Raw genomic sequence first — 16,141 nt, 5'->3', positions numbered from 1 at the left:
CATACTAATGCAAAACTTTTCGCAAAAACATTTAAATTATTATTATTATTATTACTATCAGTGTTGAAAACTGCTTGAGCTGCTAAATGTTTTTGTGTAATGTTTTTGTATTTTATTTTTCCATGATTCTTTGAAGAATAAAAATATATTTTGTAAAATTATAAATGTATTCACAGTTTCTTGAGGGAATGCAAATATTTTGTGAGTGCATGCGAAAACATTAACATATAATTTTTCCTTCCATCTCATATTTTTTCATCACTATGTCCCCTTTGTTTGTTTGTTTCACATTTAGGAACAGATGACATTATATAAGGCTTGCTAATTGCATTTCATAATGTTTAAACTAAACTATAACTAACAAAACTATTGTTGGAAACAAGTAAAACTGAAATTAAATTTGAAAATAGTAAAAATACTATTAAAATGCAAAAATTAAATATCCTTGGGACAGAATTCATGTCTTCCCTGCTCATTTCGATTTCTAATTATGTTTTATTCCAGTATATCCACCACAGGCTGATCCATCTGACTCCCGCAGACTATGACGACTTTGTGAACATCATCCGAAGCGCCCGCGGGGCGTTTTGCCTGACGCCAGTTGGCATGATGCAGTTCAACGATGTGCTGCAGAACCTGAAGAGGGGCAAACAGACAAAAGAACTATGGCAGCGGATCTCATTGGAGATGGCCACCTTCTCACCATGACTGCTCTAGAGACCAGCGGGGACAGAGACGCCCAATCTCCCCCCCCCCCCCCCCCCCCCCCCCCACCCCCAGTGACACAGCTCAATCCGAGACACAGTTCCCCTTGATAGGAAGTGTAGCCATGCCAACTTCCTGTACAAGCCCACTCACATGACTGAAAATTTTGTCCTTCAGGCCCTGAAGTCATGAGAAAGAGGTACAGAGATACTGGGGCAAGTGAATTTCTCCAGTCAGTGGGTCCCTCCTTTGTCATGTTGTTGATCCCAGTGTTGTGTCTGACCCTTTTTTTCTTTTGTTCTTTTTTGGTGTGTTCAGTCAAGTAACTTGATGGCTATCTATGTTTTATCTGTGTCCTAACATCTTTCGTTCACTGATTTGTACGTTTTGTGATCCCCTGAGTTTGTTTAGGTGATTGATAAGGGGACTAAGGTTTTCACTTGCTATGTTGATGTTTGGTTCAAGTTTGAACAAAACCACTAAATGTCTGACTCATACTACAACATTCCTCTACCCTGGAGAACAGAGCCACCACCGGTCATTAAGGATTTCAACGTTGGATAGTGGATGGCAGTGTAAAAATGAGGAAAATGAAACAAAACTTTGTTAAAAGAATAAAAGAGACATTTATTATGAAACAATAATCAAAGTACGGGTGAGGATTCTTCAGTGTTTTGTTTTATCTTTTGTTTTTAATATTTTGTATAGTATGGCGTGTCTGCAGAGAGCAGGATGAGGAATGGAAGAATGTTATTACTGACTGATCTGTGAGTTCCTTTTTCCGGTCAGATGTTGGTGGCTTGAGTGCTGGAACAGAGAAGTCTGGCTGGACCAGATTACACCGCTTTAATTCTAGATGTCAGCGCGGACTTAAGTCCAAAACAATTCAGGCTTCCTGTTTAAATTTAATTTAAATTGGTTTCTTTTATATCCGAAATCTAGCTATTGGACAAGTTATTTGCCATACCATTAATAGACCTTGCAATTTAATATTTCAAGATTTAGTCGAACCACACAATCTAGTTTTGTTCTCATTTTAAAACGGGTTAACCGCTTCCCTCGGCCTAGCGTAATTGAGTGGTCAATAAACGTCACTGCCAGATTCCCATGTTTCCAGCATCGGCCCCAGCTTTGGAACTCACTAGTGGAGAGTGACTGCGTAGAAAATGTACTGTGATATTTTTGTATTCTTCAAGTGTAGCTTGGTTGGAAAAAAACAAACAAAAAAATCTATATAAATACATATAAATATGAAACTGTTTTGATTGCAAGAGGATGTAATTTAGAATAAATGGGGGAAAAGAGAAAAACTAAATTGGAACAAAGCAATATTAAAAATGTAGAGTTTACTTAATAAAGATAAATCAAAACACTAATAGTTTATCTGTGTCTGTTGTTCTAACCATTATTAATAGGACCAATCAAAAATTTGGGGTTGGTAAGTTCTCGTTTTCACCAAAGCTGAATTAATTTGTTTAAAAACAGTAAAAATATATATATATTGTGAAATATTAGAATTTAAATTTACTTTTCAATTTGAATACATTTTAAAATGTATTCAAATTCTTGTGAATTTGAATACAAGCTGAATTGAAAATGTAAATGGAAAAGCATTCATTACTCCAGTCTACAATGTCACATACCTCAGAAATCATTCTAATATGCTGATTTGGTGCTCAAGAAACATTTCTTATCAATAGTGCTGCTTTACATTGTTGTGAAAACTGTAACATTTTCTAGGATTCTTTGATGAACAGCATTTATTTGAAAAGGAAATATTTTGCAAAATTATAAATGTCTTTGATTTAAATGCGTTCTTCTTGCTGAATATTTTTTGAAGAAAAAACAATTTTTTTTTTACTTCGTTTATATGGATAACGATACGAATAGTTTCATGAATACGTTTAATTGCAATTGTCAGATATGCACCTCATTAAAACGAATTTGATTAGCAGGGAATCAACGTTGTACTAAGGGGGTTTTAATCGGCTGGGGGCGCTAGAATGTTAAATACCGGTATTGACACTGCTGTGATTTTGTGGTCTATCGGGGATTCAGATTCTTTTATAAATGGGCTGATATTTAAAAGATTTGCTTATTCAAGCACGCAAGTAGTTTTGGTGCCAAATTAAACTTTTTAATGATTTTAATGATAAATATAATGATGCTTGTCTAAACTTGTAGAATACAGTGTTTTCAAACCACTTTACTGCAAGTTCAGGTGAATGTATTTAAAAACAAATTTGTCAAGCTAATGCACGATAATCTCACACCGGTCCTTGTTTGTACACCTACCTGAAAAAAATCTGCTCGGAGGTACACTTTGGAAACAAGTCTCTGAAATTTGATTACAGTGCGGGGGTTTTAATTCACTGTATTTATTTCTTAAAATGTTTTAACCGGTGTTGTTCTAAGCACTCTAAAATTCCAGTTAAAAGATTTGAACACATCCAACTTAAGATATACTTGTGTCAATACTTTCAGATAATGCCATGCGAAATTGTGAGTTTCCGCAGGTTTCCCCCCATCTGACGGACTGATTTGGTTTGTTCCAGAGTTTTCGGTAGGTAGAGCGTCTCAAGCGAACAGCAGCATCATAGCTGAGTGAAGATGGCGGTTCAGAGAGTGATGCTGTCAACGAGAGTTTGAGTTCACCTCTCGTTTTTTTAAACTTGGAAAACCTTTGAGGATCGGTTACGGATAGCTGTATAAAAAAATGTATCGGTGAGTCGTGTTTTGTGTTTTCTTCCAAACAAGTGCAGTTTTGCCTCTTCAGAACTGAAATAATGCTACGGCTAGCCGCGCTAACCTCGTTCTGAAGAAAATCAGAGAGGCGCATTATCAATGTTTTTATTTTAAACTCCTTTTAGTTTGCACAAACACGGCTTTATCTTAAATGACAATGACAATCAGACCTCTCAAAGCTTTGCTGTTTGTATAAAAACTACGTTTAGTAATAGAAGAGACTATTTGAACCGCGGTGTAGTTTTCCAGTTTAGTGGAAGTTTGGTGTTGTGAGTGATTTTCATCTATACGCCCAGAAAGTGTTTAAATAATTATTAGTATCAGTAAATATTAAACAACTTAGAGATTTCTTTTTCCTTACACAGGCTTAATGTGCAGTACAGTGTGACCCTGTGTAAGTTTGAGTTGCAGAGCAGCTGGGACAAAAGCAAAGCGGGATGCTTGTTGCTTTTAAATGCGTGTTTTTTCTGTATGACTTTATGGGCAGATTGAGTCTACATTGGTACCTTTACGCAGTCCATTGGAAAATCTGAGCAGCTCTGCCATGGAGACTTTTTTTGGGCAGTAATGAATTTTGCATGGGCTTCACTCAATGCTTAGTTCTCTTTTATAGGTGAGTCAAGAAGAAAATATCATGTGTCCGCCTAGTGCACAGCGTCATGTAAATCTCTTTAAAACGACAATTCAGTGCGTGCTATTCTAGCTGAAAGTTAGAAGAATATGCTCTTGGATTTATAGTATTTAAAAAGTGTAACGTTAGGTTTTTTTAATAAATTGTCTGCATGTAGGCAGGGTTGTTTGAATGTTTTTGACCATCTTTTGATCTTGCGTTAAGAAAATATACATTTGTGGGTTGTTGACCCATAACGTGTCCATTGACATTATCAAGATTTTAAGTTTAAAAATGCATATGTACAAGATAATGTGCATATCTTAAAATCCATTTAAGCACGTGTCATTTTTGTACTGAAAAAATGTACTGTTGATTAAAATGCTAAATTTGATATTACATTGTGGGTTTAAATGAATAGGCTTGGACTTGGTGCTTGTAACGCAAGGACAATGGTGACACCAGAATAACAATATTCATGATTCTGAAGCTGAAATTACTGAGTTATTGTAGATGAATATGCTTGAACGCTTTCACTGACTAGATACATTTAAAATAATGTCGGCCACTTTTTACTGGTAACATCAGACATTTGGCATTATCAGGACCCACAAATATTCCCCCATTGCATTATTATACATTATAATCAACATTATATACAGGTCCTTCTCAAAAAATTAGCATATTGTGATAAAGTTCATTATTTTCCATAATGTAATGATAAAAATTAAACTTTCATATATTTTAGATTCATTGCACACCAACTGAAATATTTCAGGTCTTTTATTGTTTTAATACGGATGATTTTGGCATACAGCTCATGAAAACCCCAAATTCCTATCTCAAAAAATTAGCATATTTCATCCGACCAATAAAATAAGTGTTTTTAATACAAAAAAAAAGTCAACCTTCAAATAATTATGTTCAGTTATGCACTCAATACTTGGTCGGGAATCCTTTTGCAGAAATGACTGCTTCAATGCGGCATGGCATGGAGGCAATCAGCCTGTGGCACTGCTGAGGTGTTATGGAGGCCCAGGATGCTTCGATAGCGGCCTTAAGCTCATCCAGAGTGTTGGGTCTTGCGTCTCTCAACTTTCTCGTCACAATATCCCACAGATTCTCTATGGGGTTCAGGTCAGGAGAGTTGGCAGGCCAATTGAGCACAGTAATACCATGGTCAGTAAACTATTTACCAGTGGTTTTGGCACTGTGAGCAGGTGCCAGGTCGTGCTGAAAAATGGAATCTTCATCTCCATAAAGCTTTTCAGCAGATGGAAGCATGAAGTGCTCCAAAATCTCCTGATAGCTAGCTGCATTGACCCTGCCCTTGATAAAACACAGTGGACAAACACCAGCAGCTGACATGGCACCACAGACCATCACTGACTGTGGGTACTTGACACTGGACTTCAGTTTCCTTCTCCCCAGTCTTCCTCCAGACTCTGGCACCTTGATTTCCGAATGACATGCTTCTCTGTAGCCCAGGTCAGGCGCTTCTGCCGCTGTTTCTGGTTCAAAAGTGGCTTGACCTGGGGAATGCGGCACCTGTAGCCCATTTCCTGCACACGCCTGTGCACGGTGGCTCTGGATGTTTCTACTCCAGACTCAGTCCACTGCTTCCGCAGGTCCCCCAAGGTCTGGAATCGGCCCTTCTCCACAATCTTCCTCAGGGTCCGGTCACTTCTTCTCATTGTGCAGCGTTTTTTGCCACATTTTTTCCTTCCCACAGACTTCCCACTGAGGTGCCTTGATACAGCACTCTGGGAACAGCCTATTTGTTCAGAAATTTCTTTCTGTGTCTTACCCTCTTGCTTGAGGGTGTCAATGATGGCCTTCTGGACAGCAGTCAGGTCGGCAGTCTTACCCATGATTGCGGTTTTGAGTAATGAAACAGGCTGGGAGTTTTTAAAAGCCTCAGAAATCTTTTGCAGGTGTTTAGAGTTAATTAGTTGATTCAGATGATTAGGTTAATAGCTCGTTTAGAGACCCTTTTCATGATATGCTAATTTTTTGAGATAGGAATTTTGGGGTTTTATGAGCTGTATGCCAAAATCATCAGTATTAAAACAATAAAAGACCTGAAATATTTCAGTTGATGTGCAATGAATCTAAAATATATGAAAGTTACATTTTTATCATTACATTATGGAAAATAATGAACTTTATCACAATATGCTAATTTTTTTAGAAGGACCTGTGTATATATATATAGTAGTTTAATGTAGCACTTACACTAAAACTCTCAAACTTGAATTTTTTGCTCATACAGTAATTTTTATTTTGGGGGGACTATCCACGATACATATTGCCACAATCCACGATACTTATTGTTGCATTTTTGTATTGCGATATATTGTGGCACGATATATTGTTACACCCCTAGTATATAACACTGAAATTATTGCATCGTGTTCAGCTATTTGAATATTGAATTATGAAGAAAGGATGTTCAAATACTTTTTAGCTTTGTCAAATGTTTAACAACGTTGAAATTGGATAACAAGTGAAATTTATCTTAGTACCTTAAGTGATTCAGTGATACTTGATTTATCAAATAGCTTTCAGAGTTAACACGCTCCTTGGCTTGTCCTTTTTTGCCCAGAAGGAATTTGGAGACATTTTTATGAATGAGCATAAAATAATTTTCTTCATCCTGAGGCAATGTTGTAAATATTGGTATGAAGACTCACAGATCAAGTAGTGTGATAAGTGTAAAATCAAGATTTTTTTTTACAGCCATTATACCTCTTGAGCTTCTCTTTTCTTCTCCTGATTTAAAACAGGACAAATACATGCCCATAACTCATTTGACTCTGTCCCCAAGTCCATGACCCAATTAGCATTGAATTTTGAGTTAAAGATGAGTTTGGTTCTGTCCCAAGGCAAGAACATTATAAATGTCTGAGATAATTTGCAAATGAGCGTTGGGTCTGGGGTGGCTCTCATGCTGAGAGTTTTTTGGGCTTTATGGTAAAAAAAAAAAAGACATCTTTGAAAGTGGGACAAGACTTGGATTATGTTTCAATAGAGCCACTGAAGAACCCAGAATCCCATTAGATTAATGACTTCAAATGACCAGGCTCTTTTCTTTCGCCTCATCTCCCTAAAGCTAGTATTAATTTCGCTCCTGTATCTTAATTGCATGCCTATAGTATTACTCGCTCACTGGTTGTTTAAGATGACCTTTGGAAAGGCTGGTTAACTGAACTTACAACGTAACTTTATAATCATATGAACGCTTTTGTCGTGTCAATTTTAGATAAAAGCCTTGTCTCCATGAAATGCACCCTTTATTTGCATTGATAATGTAAAAGTGCTTTTGCTGCAGTGCAGTCCACCGAGTCTACTGTCACTTTCCACTAAAGAACAGAATAATGGGGATCTGATTTTTTTTATTTTTTTAGTCCGTTTAATCTTCAGGGAGCTGAGTCAGGTCTTGTGCAGCGCTGGGAGATCAGACAGGGATGCCAACGTGGAGGGAATTCTACAGCTTGATCGAGACGTGCAATGAAGGAAGCACTCAAGGAATGGTTCTCCAAACCAATGGTCTTTAGGACTCCAGGAGTAATAATAGCAATAACAACACCAGTAATAATATGAATCCAGAATTGGCTGTAAGTGTTAAAAGAATAGTTTCAACGAATGAACATGACTGAGGATCACTCAGAGTTTTCCCTCAACATACAAGCTACCATGACATTTACTGGCAGTCTCTAGTTGTCAAGTTGGTGTGTTTGAAAAACTTTGGTTGTATCTTTGATCGGGCCAACCGACTAAAGCCCTGAGTGGTGCACTGAAATAGTCGGCTTCATGTACCCATGCAGAGCTTTTTTTAACCCTCTCTTCACTAAGTCAAGAGGCAGAGGCGAACAGGCGGTCATCCCGTTTTCCTCTAGTTTTTAACAGCAGATCAGTATGCTGAGCCTAAATGGCTCTTGTTATTAATAAAAAGGGATGCTGCAGGGATCACTGCGTGGCAGGGGTCAAGAGGTGCAAGGTTTAATGGCATGCTAGTTTAATATCAGATCAGTTCTGAGCTGATTGCCAGCCCAGCAGAGATTTTTGCATCCTTCCTGTGCATGCCTGTGGGGCTTAAATTAGCTTTGTGTTATCTTCGTGGTTATGGCATTAAAGAGAGCAATCTTTTTTTTTCTAGTAGATGATGAATTATGAATGGTTATAATTTAAGAGTGGGAGTTTTCACCGGTGTAGACTCAGATAAGTGATAACACTGAAACCTATCCACAATATTCCTACGCCCCATGACGCTTTGCGCGAATTATGGGTGTAACTTCCGTTAAGCTGTAAACAAGCAGTGAAAGACTTGCTCTATGGACGCAATAATATATATATTTTTAAACTGTGTACAATGACATTACATTATTCTACTCACCCATTGATCATTAAAAGTACATTTAAAAGTGTAAAAGCATCAACAAGGTTCTTTCAACAGACCATGAATAACCCCAAAAGTGTGAATCTTTCAACAGCAAAATCGGACGGTTAAATATCACTGTGGTAATCTGTATTATGTAACATACGTTGCCTTAATAAACTTATTATACAGATATATGACAGATATTACATTTTATTTACCTGTGAAAACAAACCTGGAAAGAGACGATTTGGGGAGAAAAAAAAAAGAGATTCTTCATGCATTCCAGTGAATTATTAATGGGATATATCGAAAATTAAATCGTTGAGAACAGACCACAAATGTGCAGTAGCTACATATGTTGACCTTTTTCATACTATTACAGCAGATTGCAAAAGGAAAAAAGAAAATAATCACGAAAAGAATGCAGCGACTAAAAATACTTCTTACCGTAGATATTCTTGTTATAACATGTCACGTTAAAATACCAAGTGTAACGTTATTCTCATGTTATTCTTAAATAAAACATGAAAGAAAACTGATAGCTTGACTGATAGATTGAGTCAAACTGACGGATCAGCTTTATTTTGAAAGGCAACCTTATGATTTGAAATGATTCGTTTCAGTCTTTTTGAATGGAAGTTCCCCAAACGGAAGTGCCGCCCATAATTCGAAACGCAGTAAACTCGTCAGGAATAAGGTTGATTAAGAATTATTTTAGGGTGTACTCACGCTAGGCACGGTTGCCTTGTACCGTGCCCTGGCGCGATTGTTTGCTTGATCAGACCTTTTGTCCAAGGCTGTCTTTCTAGGCTAAAGGTTTTCTGAGTATTTTCTGTTCATCTGTTTGCAGACCTCTCAGAAAGAGTTGCATGTTTTTTCTCAAAAAGAGTTGCGCACCCCATTCCATTTTTGTTTATCTGCCATTTGCCAGTAAATCTCACCTGGTTCAAACCCCATTGCCACAAGATATAATGTCTGTTTCTAAGTCAATCTATCTCTCCACACAGCTGTGGATTAAAAAAAATTGCATTGCTTTTTTGACTGTTTATTTTATTCTTGAAGTTCCTCCAGGGATAAGATTGGCTGTGACTAATTGCATAGCCATGCAGGGTAAGCACAATTCATTTCTCCTGAATGTAAGCCTCATTCTCCTGGTGCTGATTCACAGGTGAGGTGGGTGTGTGTGGCATGGCAACTTGATAATCAGGAAGGCCCTTCTGAATTGCTTTGTGCTGGACAAACATTATCAAGCTGCTCTTCTGGAGAGAAGCCTTTGTCAGAGAGGTGATGTCCAAACAGTCTGTCTCTGGTGGTTATATCACTGCTAGAAAACATTATAGTTCGTGATGTATTGCAATTCTTTTGTTAAAATACTTTCTCTAAGGGTTTTTCTTTTGATTAAAGTGGTCTCTGGTGATAGCTTGCATACATATATGAGTTGGTTTATTTACATAATTATTACATATTGCTTTGCTTTTAGGAATATCTAATGATCATGACATGACGTGATGGACAAGTATGGTAACCCATACTCTGAATTTGTCCTCTGCATTTAACCCATCCTAATTAGTTCACACATTAGGAGCAGTGAGTTGCCTTAAAAGGAGTTGCATGAAAATATAGAAAATATATACGCGAATTAGACTTCTTTTTTTTATGTACATTTTAAACTGTTTAATAATCTAAAGAATCCTTTTCCCACTATAAAATGTATATAGTTCTTTTTACAATACAGAATGTTTCAATACAGCTTTACCGTAATAAACAGGAAAATAACAATGATGCAAACTTCATCAAATATGAGTAAAATACATCGTTCAAGCAGCTATACAGAAGACAATAGTGTCATTGTTCAGCTCAAGTCAGTTCAGTGTTATATAAAGTTCATCACTTATGAATGAGTTCAGTTCCGCTATAAGCAACTCTAAAGAAGAAAATGGTGTAGTTATTCAGCTCAAGTCAGTTCAATGTTGATTCTGTTCAGTGTATCGATGTTGCAAAATTCGCCAGCAAGGTAAAGTTTTCCCCCTCTGTTTTTAACGTCAGTCTTTCCAGCTGTTTGAGATGTTTGACTTTCTCTATAGGGCTTAAAAGTAAAACATTCACAGAAGTCAAATGGGTTGCACATTTTGCACTGTGCTATCCAGGGGCTCACTCAAGTGATCCATCCTGTGCCATGCTGCTATCCAATCTTATCACACATCTGAGGAAAAAGAACACAGGGAGGGGAAAGTGTCACTACCTGTAGCACTTCCATCTATCTGACTGTCAGCATTGTATTTTGTGGCGTTAAGACCACTAAGCAGTATTTTTTTTTATTTACTTGCTGTGGAATATATTGTGAATATTCAAACTAATACCATAACAAATTATCTGTTACCTGCATGTGTATCATCGTCCCCACTAGAGTCCCATCTGAAATGCATGCTAATGAAAGTCTGCCGCAGACCAGTATTAATCAGTCTACGTAGACGCAAGGGGTGGGGAGTGCACCTCTAGACTGCTTTTACCCCTTAGGATAAAGAAATGGTAGATTGATTCAATTATCTGTAAATGAGAGATCAAAGGACCCAGAAAAACAACATTTTTGAAGTAGCAGCGGAAGATTAGTTCTTCTAATCTCTTCAGGGTTGTCCTGCCTTCCATCAAGAGCTCTTGTACACAGGGGTTGCTACAAAGAGCAGTGCTTCTACTCTTTCAAGATGAAACATCTCACCCACTTCAGTCTTCATGCTTAGCTTGAAGAGGTAGTCTGTTTGTCCATGTTTTGAATGAAAGGCTTCCTTAATGCAAAATATTTTTTCCTTTGTATTTGACATCTGTTGTTCTGTTTGTAAAAGGTTTTCAAAAGGTATTTTTGACCATGTTTACCTTAATAGAATCATCTAGATACATTGGCTGCTTTTATTCACTACCAAGCAAGAACACAAGGCATTGAACATTCTTAATGTACTGCCTCAATCATTGAGTTTGGGCAATCAAGCAATAGCTGATCTGAAATTGTTGCTTCAATTCAAGGTCAGGTATTCCTCTGAGGTGGCTCTTTAAACATTTAATTGTAATAGATGGAGAGACAGAACTCACTAAGGCAGCTGCATTGACACATTTGGAGATTTCAAATAACTGTAAGTCTTAGTAGTTGTTGTGCATTTAAATTCCAAATCTTGATCTTTGCCCTTTTTTTCTGCGTTGTTGTCTGTTAGGGCTAGGTATTAGGGGTGTAAAGGTTCTCGGTAAAACATTGAACCGTACTGTTCTGCCCCCGCGGTTCAGGACGCACTTGCAACAGCGATAATCAAAAAAAGGTGAACAAAACGGTTACTTTTTGTAAATTTTTTTCAATGCTAGTGCCGTTTGCTCGAACATGACCAGTCATTTATGCCGTCATCACCTGGGTGTTCATAGCGCGCAGGCGAGACCTGAACTACTCATTTTGCTATCTGTGTTTAAACTTTAAACTAAACTAATTTAAGCTTTGTCAATTTAAAAATTAAAGAGCAAGACGCGAAAGAAGTCTTGCGCGCTGTGAGAAGATTTGTGTTTTTGCGTGCACTCATCCGAAGCGCACAAACGTCTCAGACAGCGCGCAAATATTGAGATCTCTTTCAAGTCTTGCGCTTGAATAGACAAAATCACACAAAAATTGTCAACATGTCCATCTTGATGAGTATCCTCGCCAATAAAATCACTCACAGCTTTGGATTTAATATATTTTGTAACTTAAAGGATTCATCTTTAATTTCTACAGTCAAATATGCAAAGTTATTTTACATTTGGGTTACTTTATTCAATTTCTGTACCTGAAAACTGTTAGACCTACCTGAAAAACCTAAAAAGCACTGTTTATTTTATAGTATACACTGTATTTGCTTCTTTTTTCAAAATTATTTTTTCCCATTTAAATTTTTCTGGATTCCATTTTTCTTTTGTAATATTTTTGGACTCTGGATTTTGGACCTTAAATTGGTAATTTTTGTAATCAAAAAGCATGTCTAATAAATTGAAATCATGAAACTTATAGTTTAACAATAATGTATTAAGTTTAAAAAAAATACTGAAGTGCCTTGGAACGCTAAGCGACAGCGTTGATAATATTTCCACTGAAACAGGAAGCTAAGGTGGGACATTGAAATTCTCCTCCCCCTTTTCAAATAGCCAATAGCATTTAATTTACCTCACAGACTACAAGTCATAGTTGCCAGCACCATGGAAGCGAATCCGAGCGCAGATGATACCTTGGATTTAGTAGTAGAGGTGTGAATAAATTCTAGCCATTTCATTCTTTACCAATGTACAGTTGGGAATAAAAAACGGAATAAAACTTCAGTAACTGACCACACATCTCCAACCAGTAGCGTAATTTTGTTTTAAAAAGTAGGTGGGACAGGTGTGTGGGGGAGTAGGAGGCTGCTATAAAATGCTAAGATATATGTACAAGTTGAAGTTCATGTGTTCATGTCCTCATTTAGTGAGGTGGCAGAGGCTGAAAACACTGAGCGTCACGTGTATGTGGGGTAAATGAAACCATGCGTCTGCGCCATTCATTCACACAGAGACACGCAGAACATCAAGGATTCATATTTTTTTCAGGATTCAGTCTTTTTGCGGTTTAATATTCATAGACACTATTCTATGGCTCCGTTCCAGTCCACTTTTAGACACGCACTTCCACCTCCCCAAGCACTTCCCCTCGGGGGAATCCCTGCCGCCATTTTGAAGTGTGTTCCACTTCGTGAAGTGGACGAGGGAAGTTTATATGGACAGACCTTTTGCTCCCTCGATTTTGACCGAGGGAGCGAGTCTATTTCATGTACACTTCAGGCAGCTCAATATACCACAATGCAACATGATTGTGACGTTAACGCATATTGCGTTTAATTTACCCCACCACAAACAACTCTGATACATTAATAATTCAAAAAAAAATTTGAACAACTCAAACACACCTATATACATAGAATACTGCATTAAACAATATCATAAGGGAAAAAAATAAATAATAAGTCAACCCCATAGTGGATTCTAAGTGATCAAGGGCTTAGTGGTCACAAAGGCAACTTAAGCAATGACGTACATCCGAGTGGACGAGACGGAGGGAAGTTAGCGAGTGAAGGGCATGACAATTTTGGAATTCTGGAACGCAGCCTATATCGCAATTTGATTTAAAGGTGAATTGTGTGAATTTTTTTTTTAGTGGTGTTTAAATCAGTGTGTGATTTAAATTAATTAAATTATAGTTTATTATTCATTTAGCATTCACATTTCTGTCACAATTTTCCAAATCATTGTATTCCCATCACAAACCTCCATTTGAAAAACCCTGACATATCAAGACTCACTTTGATTTTGGACTCTCAAGGCTCATGACAGGTTGACGTCCTCTCTTGTCTGTGAATAAGGGTAATGTTATTTAGTCGTCTTCCAAAAAGTAACACAATCCCATGGGTTATTTTCCTCCTTTTTTCAATCGAGTTTGTATGCCTGCTGACGGCTTCATTTTCCACACTTTATTTCCGTAAGGCTTCATTTGATTGCGGATAATGTTTCAAGAGTTAAATCAATTGCTGTGCACTTCTCCTGACTGCTGAGATACAGACTGTTATTACTCAGACTTTGCACACACACAGCAATTTGGGATACTCCCCTTTTGAAGTGATACTTAGGCCTATGTCTATAGGCTCATAAGCGTTTGCTGTTGCTTTACTTTTTCAGAAGAGCATGAATCCTTGGGAGATAAAGTACTGTGGTTGTTTCACAATATATTTTCTTGAGTTCCCATGGCTAAATGAAAGCACTATGTTGCATTTAGGTTGTATGTATTTTGGTTAGTGTTTTACTTTTGTGTTTGTTGTAGCAGTTTACTCTTGCATTGTCTAGACTGATTTCCTGTAATTTTTCTATAGAAGTGCAGTGCACAACGTTGAGTTTGGCTTCCAAATATCTAAAGCATTTCTGAGAATATCTCTAAAATGGGAATCTTGCTGAATACTGGGAGTATTCTCTAGGTAATATTGAAACTATACTGTCCTATATACTGTGTAGGAGTACTTGTACCCCTAATGTTTTTTGGGCCACAATAAAAATAAATTGTGGCACGCTTACTGTGCGTTCACACCGGACGCGAATAGCGCGTCAAATTCGCGTCTAACGCGTCTAGTTTGACGCTTGACCACTTTGTGTTAATTCGTGCGACAAGAGTGAAACTGACGCGCGTAAAAACAAAAGTTTTAAGCGAAATTTACGCGCTTCACGCGTGTCAGAGGCAAAAGTTTCGAACCCCTTTGGCGGCCATCTTTTTACAAGATGTCTGTTGTTGATGGGTCATTTATCGAGAGAGTCACCGCTCTGTATTTGCTCAGAAGAGCAGAACAGCGGTGTATGGATCATCATCGCCGTATTTGGGTCCACCAGACCCTTCGGAGGCGAACCCAGTTCGACGAGGTTCACCATTTGCTCCAGGAGCTGCGCCTGGATGACAGCCCAGTTTTTTTTCCCTCACACAACACCGACACAAACTATGTTGTTCTCTTTACATTAGAATAATAATAATGTTTCATATAATCTAGATTAGATATGGAATAAATAGCATACAAAATGAATGTCTCATATATTAAAATCAAGTTTTTATGTGGTAAAATATTTACTTCACCACGTGACAGCAGCAAACTGGCTCCTGATTGGTTAACGCGGCGCGAATTTGACGCAGAAGTTCAGATTTTTCAACTCGGGCGGCAGACGCGAATTCGCGTCAAATGCGTGAATGCACGAAAAGCACTAAATAAATCGCAAGACGCTCATTTTGCGCCATTCGCGTGAACTTGACGCGCGAATGAGGCGAATACGCGCCTACCACGCCGCGCTCTACGCCTCATTCGTGTTTCGCAGGAATTTTTTACGCGCGTAACGCGTCTTTGCATTGACTTAACATTGAAATCACTTGCGCTAGACGCTCTATTCGCACCCGGTGTGAACGCACCATAAGGTTTTCACATTTGTTTTAAGGGTGCATTGTTGTTAAAGGGTAACTAAACCCCTGGTCAGAGCCTGACTCCACCCACTGGCAATATTTGAAAAATGCTGGAAAAGTGGGCAGAGCCCAGCGGAGGGGGGCGTGCACCTGAGATGCATCTCTTTGTATGGAACCTACCTACGCCACCAACAACCGCTGCGGCACGAACCACCGCAACCACCAATAGGAAAATTCAACTGCAGTAGCCACCGTTCAACCTGAAGAGGGCAGCACTCAGACGTTTTTATACCATATATTGTAGAATTAAAACACTTTAAACCCAAATGTCAAAACATTTACTGGAATCAATGAACAGCATTTATGAAGCTCCATTCTAACAGATCATTAACTAAAAAAAGTTGTTTTAGTGTTTAGTTACCCTTTAAATCAACATGCATATTGTCGCTATCAGGTGGAAATCCTGTATGTCCAAAACTGGTACTTTTCAGGATAAGAAAAAAAAAACTTTTTTACTGCATGATTATTTTTTTTTAATCTCAGTGACAACCCATTGACTTCCATTATATGAATCTCAGAGGACCATGGTTTCAGCTAAAAGTCTTTTTTACTGTTCTACTGAAGAAAGTTACCTACATCTTGAATGGTCATCTTGGAGTAAATTAACAACTATTTATTTATTTGGGTAAACCATCCCTTTAAGGCCAGTTTGGCCTGTAATAGAGCAAAAAAA

At 37.8% G+C, this 16,141-nt stretch overlaps 2 protein-coding genes across 18 annotated transcripts in view; both read left to right on the top strand.

The window, feature by feature from the left end:
* Positions 1 to 2,081, top strand: part of zswim8 (zinc finger, SWIM-type containing 8) — a 59,522-nt gene extending 57,441 nt beyond the window's left edge. For all 12 annotated transcript variants that reach the window (XR_013205964.1, XR_013205962.1, XR_013205963.1 and 9 more), the window contains one exon: positions 505 to 2,081. Coding sequence is in view for 8 of the 12 variants with exons in the window: in XM_077237201.1 (XP_077093316.1) it covers positions 505 to 708 (204 nt within the window). In the remaining 4 variants the exon portion in view is untranslated. The remainder of the gene's footprint in view (positions 1 to 504) is intronic.
* A 1,211-nt stretch (positions 2,082 to 3,292) lies between these two features.
* ndst2a (N-deacetylase/N-sulfotransferase (heparan glucosaminyl) 2a) overlaps positions 3,293 to 16,141 on the top strand; it is a 166,377-nt gene continuing 153,528 nt past the window's right edge. For 3 of the 6 annotated variants that reach the window (XM_077237212.1, XM_077237215.1, XM_077237214.1), the window contains exon 1: positions 3,293 to 3,429. The gene's annotated coding sequence lies outside the window, so the exon portion shown is untranslated. The remainder of the gene's footprint in view (positions 3,430 to 16,141) is intronic. The other 3 variants (XM_077237213.1, XM_077237217.1, XM_077237218.1) reach the window with 2 other exon arrangements.

Source organism: Siphateles boraxobius, unplaced genomic scaffold (assembly GCF_051911475.1).
Source record: "Siphateles boraxobius isolate OS27281-9 unplaced genomic scaffold, OSU_SipBor_1 20, whole genome shotgun sequence".
NCBI lineage: Eukaryota > Metazoa > Chordata > Actinopteri > Cypriniformes > Leuciscidae > Siphateles > Siphateles boraxobius.
This window is presented reverse-complemented; position numbering and strand designations above follow the sequence as displayed.